We start from the raw sequence: 13,585 nt of genomic DNA, 5'->3' as shown, positions 1-13,585 counted from the left end.
TACAATCAAAACTACTCAGGAAATAGATAACTATACCATGGCAAAAACACAACTACACAAACGCTCAACTGGAACCAACATCAAAATTAAGACTCTTAACAGTAACTGGTCATTAATATCTCTCAACATCAATGGTCTCAATTCTCCAATAAAAAGACACAGACTAACTGAATGGGTGCATAAACAGGATCCAACATTCTTCTGCATTCAAGAAACACATCTCACCCATAATGATAGGCATTACCTCAGGATAAAAGGTTGGAAAAGAATATTCCAAGCAAATGGACACAAGAAGCAAGCAGGCGTAGCCATTTTAATATGGAACAAAATAGATTTTCAACCAAGATTAATCAAAAGGGATGAGGATGGACACTTCTTACTCATCAAAGGTAAAGTCAACCAAGATGACATCACAATTTTGAACATCTATGCACCCAATACAAGGGTACCCACATTTGTAAAAGATCTGCTAAAAAGACTTAAACCACACATCGATCCCCACACAATAATAGTGGGAGACTTCAACACCCCACTCTCACTGAAGGACAAGTCATCAAAACAGAAACTAAGCTGAGAAATAACATCATTAACCAATGCCATGGGTCAAATGGATCTAACAGATATCTATAGAACCTTTCACCCAAACAAGAAAGAATATACCTTCTTCTCTGCACCCCATGGAACCTTCTCCAAAATTGATCACATTGTAGTTCACAAAGAAAGCCTCAACAGATACAAGAGGATTGAAATAATACCTTGTATCCTATCAGATCATCATGGCTTAGGCTGCAATTCAACAACAACAGAAATAACAAAAAGCCTACACGTATGTGGAAACTAAACAACTCTCTGCTAAATGACACCTGGGTCAGGGAAGAAATAAAGAAAGAAATCAAGGAGTTTCTGAAATTCAATGAAAAATGAAGGAACAACATACCCAAATTTGTGGGATACATTGAAAGCAGTGCTAAGAGGAAAATTCATAGCACTAAGTGCCTTTAAAAAGAAATTGGAAGCATCGCACATAAACACCTTAACGACACAACTGGAAGCCCTAGAAAAAAAAAGAAGCAGAAACACCCAAAAGGAGTAGACGTCTGGAAATAATCAAACTCAGGGGGGAAATTAACAAATTAGAAATTAAGAACACAGTCCAAAGAATCAACAAAACCAAGAGCTGGTTCTTTGAGAAAGTCAACAAGATAGACAGACCATTAGCCAAACTAACTAAAAGGCAGAGAGACAGTATTGAAATCAACAAAATCAGAAATGAAAAGGGAGACATAACAACAGACACTGAAGAAATACAAAGAATCATAAGATCCTACTTTGAAGGCATATATGCCACAAAATTTGAAAATCTAAGGGAAATGGACGATTTTCTTGATCAATTTCACTTGCCAAAGTTGAGTGAAGAACAGATAAACAAGCTAAATAGTCCCATTTCCCCTACAGAAATTGAAGTAATCATTGATAATCTCCCAACCAAAAAAAGCCCAGGGCCAGATGGCTTCAGTGCAGAATTCTACCAGCCCTTCAAGGGCGAGCTAATACCGATACTCTTCAAGCTACTCCAAAAGATAGAAAGGGATGGAACATTACCAAATTCATTCTATGAGGCCATAGTCTCATTGATACCTAAACCTCACAAAGACTCAACAAAGAAAGAGAATTTCAGACCAATTTCTCTGATGAATATCGATGCAAAAATACTAAATAAAATACTTGCAAAACGAATACAAGAGCACATCAGAGATATCATTCATCATGACCAAGTAGGCTTCATTCCAGGCATGCAGGGATGGTTTAATATACGGAAATCCATCAATGTAATCCACCACATAAACAAAATGAAAATAAAAAACCACATGATCATCTCTTTGGATGCAGAGAAAGCATTTGATAAAATCCAACACCCATTCATGTTTAAAGTTTTAGAGAGATCGGGAATACAAGGCACTTTCCTCAACATAATAAAGGCTATATATAGGAAGTCAATAGCCAAAATCAAAGTAAATGGTGAGATACTCAAGGAAATTCCTCTAAAATCAGGAACAAGGCAAGGCTGCACACTCTCTCCATATCTCTTCAATATAGTACTCGAAGTTCTAGCCAGAGCAATAAGACAACATAAGGAGATCAAGGGTATTCAAATGGGAAAGGAGGAAGTCAAATTATCCCTATTTGCAGATGATATGATAGTCTACATAAGTGACCCTCAAAATTCCACCAGAGAACTCCTACAGCTGATAAACACCTTCAGCAAATTGGCTGGATACAAAATTAACTCAAAAAAGTCTGTAGCCTTCCTATACACAAATGATAAGCTTGCAGAGGAAGAAATTAGGAAAACTACACCCTTCACATTAGCCACAAGCAATATAAAGTACTTAGGAGTTACTCTTACTAAGCAAGTGAAGGACCTGTTTGAAAAAAATTTCAAAACCCTAAAGAAAGAGATTGAAGATGACATGAGAAGATGGAAGGATCTACCTTGCTCATGGATAGGGAGAATTAACATAATAAAAATGGCCATCCTACCAAAAGCAATCTACAGATGCAATGCAATCCCTATCAAAATACCTACACAATTTTTTAAAGACATTGAAAGTTCAATTCTGAACTTCATATGGAAAAACAAAAAACACAGAATAGCTAAAACAATCTTGTACAATAAAAGGTGCTCTGGAGGAGTCTCCATACCTGATCTCAAACTGTACTATAAAGCAATAGTAATTAAAACAGCATGGTACTGGCACAGCAACAGGCTGGTTGATCAGTGGAATCGAATCGAAGACCCAGATATGAATCCACACACATATGGTCATTTGATTTTTGACAAAGAAGCCAAATCCATTCGATGGAAAAGGGATAGCATCTTCAACAAATGGTGCTGGTCTAACTGGATGTCTATGTGTAAAAAAATGCAACTGGACCCATATTTGTCACCTTGTACAAAACTCAAATCCAAGTGGATTAAAGACCTCAACATAAAACCAGAGACACTAAATCACTTAGAAGAAAAAATGGGAAAGAGCCTGGAACATATTGGCACAGAAGACAACTTCCTGAACAGAACACCAACAGCCCAGGCATTAATGTCAACAATTAATAAATGGGACCTCATGAGGCTGAGAAGCTTCTGTAAGGCAGGTGACATGGTAAAGAGAACAAAGCGACAGCCTACAGACTGGGAAAAGATCTTCACCAACCCCACATCTGACAAAGGTCTAATATCCAAAATATATAAAGAACTCAAGAAATTAAATACCACCAAACCAAATAACCCAATCGAGAAATGGGGCATGGAACTAAACAGAGAATTCTCAACAGAGGAATATCAAATGGCTGAGAAACACTTAAAGAAATACTCAACCTCCTTAATCATCAGAGAAATGCAAATCAAAACAACTCTGAGATTCCATCTTACACCCATCAGGATGGCTAAGATCAAAAATTCAAGCGACACCACATGCTGGCGAGGATGTGGGGAGAGAGGAACACTCCTTCATTGCTGGTGGGAATGCAAACTAGTACAACCACTTTGGAAATCTATCTGGTGCTATCTCAGAAAAATGGGAATAGGGCTTCCTCAAGACCCAGCTATTCCACTCCTTGGAATATACCCAGAAGATGCTCCAGCACACAGCAAGAAAATTTGCTCAACCATGTTCATAGCAGCCTTATTCATAATAGCCAGAACATGGAAACAGCCTAAGTGTCCCTCAATAGAAGAATGGATAAAGAAACTGTGGTACATATACACTATGGAATACTATTCAGCTATTAAAAACAAGGAATTCCCAAAATCTGTGGATAAATGGATTGAGCTAGAAATGATCATAATGAGTGAGTTAACCCAGAAGCAGAAAGACTCAAATGGTATATACTCACTTATATCTGCATATTAACCCAACGGGCATGTCCCACGAAAGCCTTCACTTACCAGGAAACTGCGACAGAGGAGAGGACATTCTAGTGGGACTCTAGATGAGAGAATCATGGGAGAAAGGCAAAGTAGACGGACCCAGAGGGTCCTAGAAGCCTACAAGTAGAACATTATGATAGGCAGATTTGGGCCCAGGGGTCCCGCTCAAACTAAGGCACCAGCCAAGGACAATACAGGCGGTAAACCTTAAGCCCCTACCCAGATCTAGCCAATGGACAGAACATTCTCCACAGTTGAGTGGAGAGTGGGATATTACTTTCTCACATACTCTGGTGCCTTACCTTTGACCATGTCCCCTGGACAGGGAGACCTGGTGGCAATCAGAGGAAGGACAGCAGGTTACCAAGAAGAGACTTGATACCCTATGATCATATAGAGGGGGAGGTAATCCCCCTCAGGAACAGTCATAGGGGAGGGGAATAAGGGGAAATTGGGAGGGAGGGAAGAATGGGAGGATACAAGGGATGGGATAACCATTGAGATGTAACAAGGATAAATTAATAAAGGAGGGGAAAAAAAGGAAAAAAAAAGACTAGAGGTATATAATCAACTTCCAAATTTAAGATATTTAGAAATTAACTTTCAAGTATTATTTCCATGTAAGGGTTCACTGACTGTATTGATTTTCTATTCTACTGTCAATCGCAACTGAAAAGAAGCAGAGGGACAGAAAAGCACATAAATAAATGCTGAGAAACCCAGATAAGCAAAAGCAACAAAAATGTTAGATGAAGAGACAAAGTACATCAATACTAGCCATCAGCATTCTGAGCCCAGGTCTGACGTCGTGCCAAGGCTTTGACTCAAAAGAGAATTTTCATATTACAGATTGAAGGCAATTGAGTAATATTTTCCTTTTAGACATACATAACCTACCTATTTCATGAGCATAAGATAGTGGTTTTCCTGGGGAAAATTATTTAATCTGCAAGTCTCACTGTGTCCGTTTTTAAGAGACAATAAAAGTATCAGTAACTCATATACCAGTTTTAAGACCTGAACTAATAGACACAAAGCTTTCATGAAAGATAATGTCCCACAAAGTACCCAACAAATGGAAGTTACTATTATGAAAAAATAAAATATCAGACACTATCAAATCCACCCATTTATCTTTAGAAGGAGTTCTTATGATATTTCTGCTTGAGAATTCCATTAATCTGAATCTCTTCACTCAATCATGAATTCTTGTATAATTCACAGACAATGATATTATTGTTATATAATATACTTTCATTGATGTCCCAAATTTCACAGGCTACAAGACTGGGAGTACTTGCTACATGTTTGTCCATGTCATCAAATTACAAATATGAAGATGGCCTAACTATTCTTTCCTAATTGCTCATTTACCTTTCCTGCATAGAACAGAAAATTAACTTAATAATTTCCGCAAGTTTCATCCCTTGTTCTCATTTACTTTGTCTGTGATTCAGTGAATAAATGTAGTCTACTGGCATGAACTTTTAAAATAAAATTATGTATGATGCAAAAAAAAAAAAACCCAACCAAACAAACCACACACACACACACACACACACACACACACACACACACACACACACGAGAACAGAAGGAAACCACCTCATTACACTGCACAGTGATATCCAATCTGAGGAATGACTAACAAAACTTAGCATATAAAATTCAGAAGCAATAAAACAGGCAGGCCAAGATCTTACCCACACCTACATTTGCACATGAGAGCAGGTGAAAATAGATGGCACAAAATAGCAAGAAGGAATGCTAAAGATCAAGGGGCAGAAGACTAAGGCCTGGGGACCATATACAGCAAACTCTCCTGTAATGCAGTCTTACCGGAATACAGCCTAGTTGAGTCATAATATCCATGGCTCCTTCTGAGAACCATGTAACTCACAAAGCCTAAATATTTTTACTGTTCCATTACCAGAAACGGCTACTTTTGCCATCTAAAAATCAATATACTGTAATAAAAATACATTAGCAATATATATTATTGGATATTAAAAAGAGCTGACGGCTATGTATAAGATGATACTCCATAAAAGTTGCCTGTGTGAGACAAAATCTTTAAAATTCTGAGTAGCAGTGAAGGCACAGGTGTATTTAATGTTGTGTTCATAATGAATGCATCTGAGGTCTCTTTATAAATCACAATAAGTAAAGCACAGTGTTTAAGAGCAGAGAGGAATTACATTTCTCTGTTGCAGTAGTGCAAAGGCTAGCATGCATTAGTTAGGATGATATTCCTGTAACATCTACTTGCTAGGGTCACACTGCAAAGTCATTCATGACTATGCTTGTGCAGATTTAGATTCCTAGACAATTTTATTTATGGATCCTGAATACATTTAAACTATCCTATCTGAGAAATGTACAAAACCTGGAATGGAACCAAATATGGACCATAGTTTACATGAAAAAGGGAGTTAGAATTTATCCTTTATTATTCTGAAATCTACAACACTATCTACAATGATAATGTATTATCTTTTTCTGAGCTTAATATTGTTGATGAGCACTTTGGCATAACTGTAGCTCCCATGTAAGAGACCCAAAGCCTTCCTGTCTATATCCATAACAAAGAATATATAATACATTGTCTCTTCAAACTGTGAGTTTAGAAATAATGTTTTTCTATTTGAAAACGACAGGAACACAGTAGTTTCTAGAAAGAAATAAAATTAAAGTAAGGCTTTTTATTTTTAGTCAAGCGCCTTATGAATCACTATTAAGTTACGGCACCACTGTGTACCAGGCAAAGACAGGAGAGGCTGGCAAGCACGGCTGCAGGGACTGACAAAGCCAATCAGCAGCCTGCCAGTAAAGCTGCACCTGAACTATGAAATCTGTATCTCACATAAATAGTACATGTCATGTATTAGTTTGCTCTTGACTAATTTCCACACTTAAAATAATAATAATAATAAATGTCCTTCACTTGTGTGTGTTTACAAGACAAGACAAGAAAGGATCACTGCAAACAAGTGAAAAAGTAGAATCAAGATTAATATACAGAAATACTCCTGACATTTTACTGGCGGCTGTAAGGCAGTAAGTGTGCAGATGACTTTGTGCAGCAGCTTGAGTGAGAATGGCTCCATAGGCTGAAGTATTCGCAGGCCTAGTGCCCGGATGGGGAACTATTTGGAAAGACTAGGTGGTGCAGCTTGCTTGGGTAGGTTTGCACTTGTTAGAGGAGGTATGCCACTGGGGAAGGACACTGAGAACTCAAACGCCACCAGGCAGTGTTACCTTCTCTGCCTGCAAATTCTCAGCCATTGCTCCAGCATGCAGCTGCTAGCATGCAGCCATGCTCCTGGCCATGATTATAATGGACTAACCTTCTGAAACTCTAAGCAAGCCCAAATTGAAATGCTTTCTTTTTTTACATTTTTATTTAAGTAATATATTCAGATTACATCTCAATTGTTATCCCCTCACTTGTATTTTCCCATTCCCCTCCCTCCCTCTTTCACCCTATTCCCTCCCCTAGGTTTGTGACAGAAGGGGACCTCATCCTCCACTATAAGATCACAGCCTATCAGGTCTCTTCCTGGTAGCCTGCTTACTCTTCCTCTGAATGTCACCAGATCTCCCCACCAAGGGGAAGGGGTCAAATAGGGGGCACCACAGTTCATAGCTGAGTCACTCCCTGCTTTCCACTCAACTGTGGAGAATGTGGTGTCCATTGGCTAGATCTGGATAGGGGTTCTAGGCTTATTGCATGCATTGCCCTTGATTAGTACAGTAGTTTGAGCTGACCTGCTTAGGTCCAGATCTGCCAGCCTTAATGGTCTTCCTGTAGGTTTCTAGGACCCTCTGGATGCTTCTATTTCCTCGTTCTTCCTTACCTTTCACACCTAGAGTCCCAGTAAGAAGTCCCAGCATCTATCTCAATCTCCTGATAAGTGAAGACTTTCAGGGGACATCTCTGTTGAGCTAGTGTCCAATTATAAGTGAGTATATGCCATGTGTATCTTTCTGGGTCTGGGTTAACTTACTCAGGATGATCATTTCTAGTTCCATCCATTTGCCTACAAATTTCAGGATTTCCTTGTTTTTAATAGCTGCGTAGTATTGCATAGTATAAATGTACCACGGTTTCTTTATCCATTCTTATTTAAATGTATTTATTTATTATGTATACAATGTTCAGCCTGCATGCACACCTGCAGGCCAGAAGAGTGTACCAAATATCATTATAGATGGTTGTGAGCCATCATGTGGTTGCTGGGAATTGAACTCAGGACCTCTGGATGAACAGTCGGTGCTCTTAACCTCTAAGCCATCTCTCCAGTGTCCCCCATGGCTAATCACAAAGATCTTTATCCATTCTTTAACTGAGGGACATCTAGACTGTTTCGAGGTTCTGACTATTACAAATAAGGCTGCTATGAACATGGCTGCTCAGAACTAAATAGAGAATTCTCAACAGAGGAATATCCAATGGCTAAGAAACAACTAAAGAAATGCTGAACATCCTTAGCCATCAGAGAAATGCAAATCAAAACGACTCTGAGATTCCATCTTACACCCATCAGAATGGCTAAGATCAAAAACTCAAGTGACTGCACATGCTGGCAAGGATGTGGAGAAAGGGGAACACTCCTTCACTGTTGGTGGGAGTGCAAACTTGTACAACCACTTTGGAAATCAATCTGGTGCTTTCTCAGAAAACTGGGAATAGGGCTTCCTCAAGACCCAGCTATTCCACTCCTTGGAATATACCCAGAAGATGCTCCCCCACACAACAAGGAAATGCTTTCTTTTAAAAGAGTTGCCTTTGTCAAGGTATCTCTTCAGAACAGCAAAACAGTGACTATGACACTTTTGATACAAGGGTTGAGAGAGGGTTTCTATATAGAAATGATGAGATTTTTAACACAATTCAAGACATCACTTTTACAAATAGTTCTTACGTACTTTTCATCTGAGTGTCAACTCTATCTTAAGGTGGGGGTAATTATTGCATATGAGAAAGGGAAAAGAGTAAATGATGTGGAAGTAGAGCTAATATTCACACTATATGTGAATAATGTCTGTGTCAGAGGCAAAACAGTAAACCTAAACTCAAAGAAAAGTCCTTAGACAACACAGGACATTGCAAAACAATCACATGTGCAAGTGTTTCCAAAAGAAGAAATTAAAAGATAAGCATCTGTCTCAGGATTTCTATTGTTATGACAAAAGATCATGACTAAAAGCAACTTGGGGAAGAAAGGGTTTATTTTAGTTCATAATTCTCAGGTCACACTCCATCTCTGAGGGAAAGCAGGGCAGGTGCTCAAGCCAGGAGCTGAAGCAGAGGATATGGAGGCAAGCTGCTTACTGGCTTGCTATCCAGGGCATCCTCAGCCTGTTTTTTGTTTGTTTGTTTGTTTGTTTGTTTGTTTTGTTTTTTACACAACACAGGACCACCTGCCCAGGGGTGGTATAGACACTTCCACATCAGTTATTAATTATGAGCTTTCCCACAGGCCAATCTTTTCTCAACTAAGGTTCCCTGATAAACCCCAGCCAACAAAGTACTCATCCTTGTCTGTAATGATTGGGATATTAACTGGTTTAAGCAGTGATCTCCATCACATAAAAAAAGAGGTTTCCAGTATATACCCTAAGATTTTTTTGTCAGCTTTTTTTTTTTTTTTACTTTACCTCATAAAGTGTGTTGTATGTGGTGACAGTCACAGTGTTTGTATGCAGCATCAACCTTTCTCCAAGAAGAGTGAAGAGACTATGGGTATGCATAATTTCAACTTTTCGCCTGGAGAGAATGGAGGTAAACATCATGAGGCACAGTGAAGTTTATGAGCACGTGACTCTGGGCTAAAAAAACACACTTACAAACAGATGCAGAATCATACAATTAATTATTTTTGTCAATTTCCATCTATAAAAAGCAGCAACAGTTTATAATACAACTATCTGCTTATATATACATAAATGCTAATAATACATATCTGCAAATATCCTACAACTTTATCTAAATAGTTCTCAAAAATTGTCCATAAAATTAAAATATGAAACATATTTAAATTGCATAACCATATATGATGATTAGAACTTATTATTCCCAGATTCTAGTAATTATCTATAATGTTTTTATATTTTTAGCTCTGATACACAAGACAAATAAACACAAGTCTGTAATCTAGTCTGTATTAACTCTTAACATAAAAACAATCTAAAGGATGATAAAAGTGACCACATGCACTTGATATTGGAGTCACAGAAAAAGTAATCCTCCATTTCACGAGTGCTTATGTCTGCAGATGCCCACCAATTAAAGTAAAGCTGCTCTACTTACTTCCATTTCAGGGTTTCCCTTCCATTTTGGTATGAATGTAAATGTCCCCTGTAGGCTCTTGTATGTGAACACTTGGTTCCTACCTGATGTCACTGTTCCAGAAGATTGTAGAACCTTCAGAAGACCATGCTGTCTGTGTGCCCCTCCTCCAGCACTGGGGTTATACACATGTACCACCATGCCTGACTTTCACATGGATACTAGGTATCCTATTTCATGTCCTCATGCTTATGAGACAGGCACATTACTGATTGAGCATCCTCCCTAGCCTAAGTTTTTTTTTTTTTAAAGAAATTGTGTAAAAGTATGCAGTCACAAAAATGGAGTGTCTGTCAATGATCCACTCCTTTCATGTTCAGGAGTAATTGATGCATAACTTCAGTTTCTGATTTCCAGATATGTCTTCATAATTTTATTAGAAGGGCATACATTTTTAAATTTATAAAGTTTTAGTATTTAAATAAATGGCTCTTACAGCATTCCCTTTCACAATTTTATTGACTAAGATTTCAAAGGTAATTTAAAATCATTAAATTTCACCCTTAAGAACATTTATTAGGTAACTGAATTTCATGTCAGTGTATGATTATATATTAATTCAATTATATTTTCTCCTGCTATCTTCTATCATGTTGTCTCTGATATCTTATTATTAGCAGTAATGTTGCATGGACAACTGTGTTAGTATGTAATAGTTTCCTACATTACAAGAGTAACTATCTTTTAAAAACTTGTTACATTGTTCTCTAATATCAGTATATCAACTGTAAAATTTCCAATAACGTATACGAAAGTCATAAGTTTTTAAGTCTGTCACCATGATGAGTAATAAAGGAACATTTTTTCCTTTTTCATTCTTCCTGTTTATTATCAAGTCGTTTCCTCTGCAACGACTTTTCACTGTATATTCATCTTCTCATGTTTTCTTTTCCTTGTTCTATTTGCACAATCACTATATATATATATATATATACATATATATATATATATATATAATGATTTCATGTCTAAATTCAATATATTATCATTCATTGCAAATCTTATTCTTTTAAATTATGGTATCTATATCATAAAACATCTTTCTTTCAAACACCAAATTTATTAACTTGGCTATGTCGTTTATATTTGCATATTTTGAAACTTTTTCCTAATTAAAGCTGATATTAAATTATATTTTCTAAGAGCTTTAAAACTTGCTTTTCAATCTTTTACTAACTCTACTGTCATAATGCACACACTATAAAATTCACCTTTTAGGCATATAATAGAGTGAACTCTCTGAACAACTCCTTAGTGTCTTGTGACTATCCCACAAGCCACTTTTAAAGCATGCTCACCATTCTGAAAGTTCCCTTGGTCCCATTTACACTCAATTCCCATTCCAATGCCAGTCTCTAGCAGCCATAAATCTTCACTGTACACATTTCACAAAAGAGGAATCCTAAAATGTGTAGCTTTTTTGCATGTTTTTCCTGAGTATCATATTTAGAGGACACATTATGTCATAGCATGCAGTAATCTGTGAAGTTGGTTAAGACATGCCAGTGTGTGAGCTCACACTTATTTCACCTCCAGCTGATGCGACTTTGGATCCCTTCCATTACTTAATCATACGCACTGGTATCAGGATCAATGAGTTCTCTCTTCTCTGAAGCAGACATCTAAGGATGCAAGTACCATGCTAGGGCTGAATTATTAGTATTTTTCCTCTTAAGAACTAAGAAAATTTAGAATATGGCTAGAGATTTTCATTACAATAGGAATCCATAGGAATTAAATAATTGTCTTCTGTTCTGAGTTTATTTCCATATGGTTCAAATTTTGTCACATACTTTTGGACCAGAGGATGTTTATAAGATTCAAATTTAAAGTATCTTGTCAGTTCCTCATCTTGGGTTCTGTTGCTGATTAATTTCATCTGACTTAATTCTGTCTTTGTCTGAGGTATAGTTTGTTTAATCCAAGACTTTCCTAATACCTCTGCAGTCCAACCAATATATGGCATACTCCGGAGCATGATGCACAGCACTGTAAATCTTCTGCTGGCTTTAAGAGTGTCCTACAGATGCCAAGATGTTACCCTGCAGGATGCCAGGCATAAGTGCTAACACGGTGCTTCCAGGAATTATTAGTTATTGGGAGAAATCCTTTTCACATCTCTACTATATGTCTCATATATTCACGATTCCTCTTTTTCTTGTGATTTAAATTTTCCTTTGTAATTTTTTTTTTTACTTAAAATCAGCCTTCATTATTTTTGCTACTTTGGGAAGGATTAATTACTACTTCCTTCTTTCAGCATTCACTCAATCATTTGGAAGTTTGTTTTTGTTTTGTTTGTTTGTTCTAACATCTTCTGCATCATCATTCCTTCCTGTACTTCCTTCTTGTGTACTGGCAGCTATGTCCATTCCTCTAAGCATGTATTCTATGTGTGTAGAGGCTTTGCCTGTATGTATGTTTGAGCACCATGTGCAAGCAGTGCTCGTGGAGACTAGGAGGGAGCACAGGCTCCTCGGGAACCTCGCTTACATATGGTTGTGAGCACTGTGTGGGTGCAGGGAAAGAACCTGGGCTTCAGGAGAGCAGCCAGGGCTCCCCCTGCCGAGTCACCACTCCAGCCCCAACTTTTAAATATTTAGAGAGCAGAACTGACTGGTGAGTTTTGTTCTCACTTCAAGTTATTTCATGTCCATAAGAAAATGTCAGTTTATTTCAACATTTTAGAACTCTTCATTGATGTCTAGTACAATACTAGAATATTTCACCAAATTTCTCCTGGTACGTGCTCTTATTTGGATACTTTTCCTTTTTACTTCTCAGACTGAAACAGGTGAATCGATACATCTTAAAGCTTTAAATTACAAGTGGATCTAAATTCTATTTTATTAGATTTAACCTTCAACATTATAAAATATACTCCATCCACACACAGCTACTGCTTCTTAGCTTGCATATTCCATTGGTCAAATAAGATCACGACTCTTACCATTTTTTGCTTTGTATTTATGTGGTCTTCCCTGCTCCTTCTTATGGTCTCTGTCTGTCTCAGTCATGTGAGTATTATACAGACAACCAAAACCACGTTTTACTTCTGCAATCAATTGTAACTTTTTTCTTAGAATGGTGATTTTAAAATGTTTTATATTTATTTTACAAATGATGTCTATTGTTACATATGCTTCATCTTAAGTTATGTCATGTAGGTATTATAGGTCATTAAAAAAGTGAAAAGTCTGACCTTCCTACTAACTTATACTTGTTTTCCTTTTACTTCTTTCTGTTAAATTTATTGAGTGTTTTCTATCAGTAATTAGTATTTTTCCATCCATTCTAAATTGGCT

The 13,585-nt window shown here is 37.2% G+C and overlaps 1 protein-coding gene across 5 annotated transcripts in view; it reads right to left on the bottom strand.

Moving 5' to 3' along the window:
* Window positions 1-13,585, bottom strand: part of NBEA (neurobeachin) — a 545,308-nt gene that overhangs the window by 388,301 nt on the left and 143,422 nt on the right. For all 5 annotated transcript variants that reach the window (XM_084768707.1, XM_084768708.1, XM_084768709.1 and 2 more), the window contains one exon: window positions 9,590-9,698. In XM_084768707.1, the coding sequence (XP_084624833.1) occupies window positions 9,590-9,698 (109 nt within the window). The remainder of the gene's footprint in view (window positions 1-9,589; window positions 9,699-13,585) is intronic.

Source organism: Acomys minous (assembly GCF_964271855.1).
Source record: "Acomys minous genome assembly, chromosome: 19".
Taxonomy (NCBI): Eukaryota; Metazoa; Chordata; class Mammalia; order Rodentia; family Muridae; genus Acomys; species Acomys minous.
The sequence above is the reverse complement of the archived record's forward strand: the minus strand, read 5'-3'. Positions and strand labels throughout refer to the sequence as shown.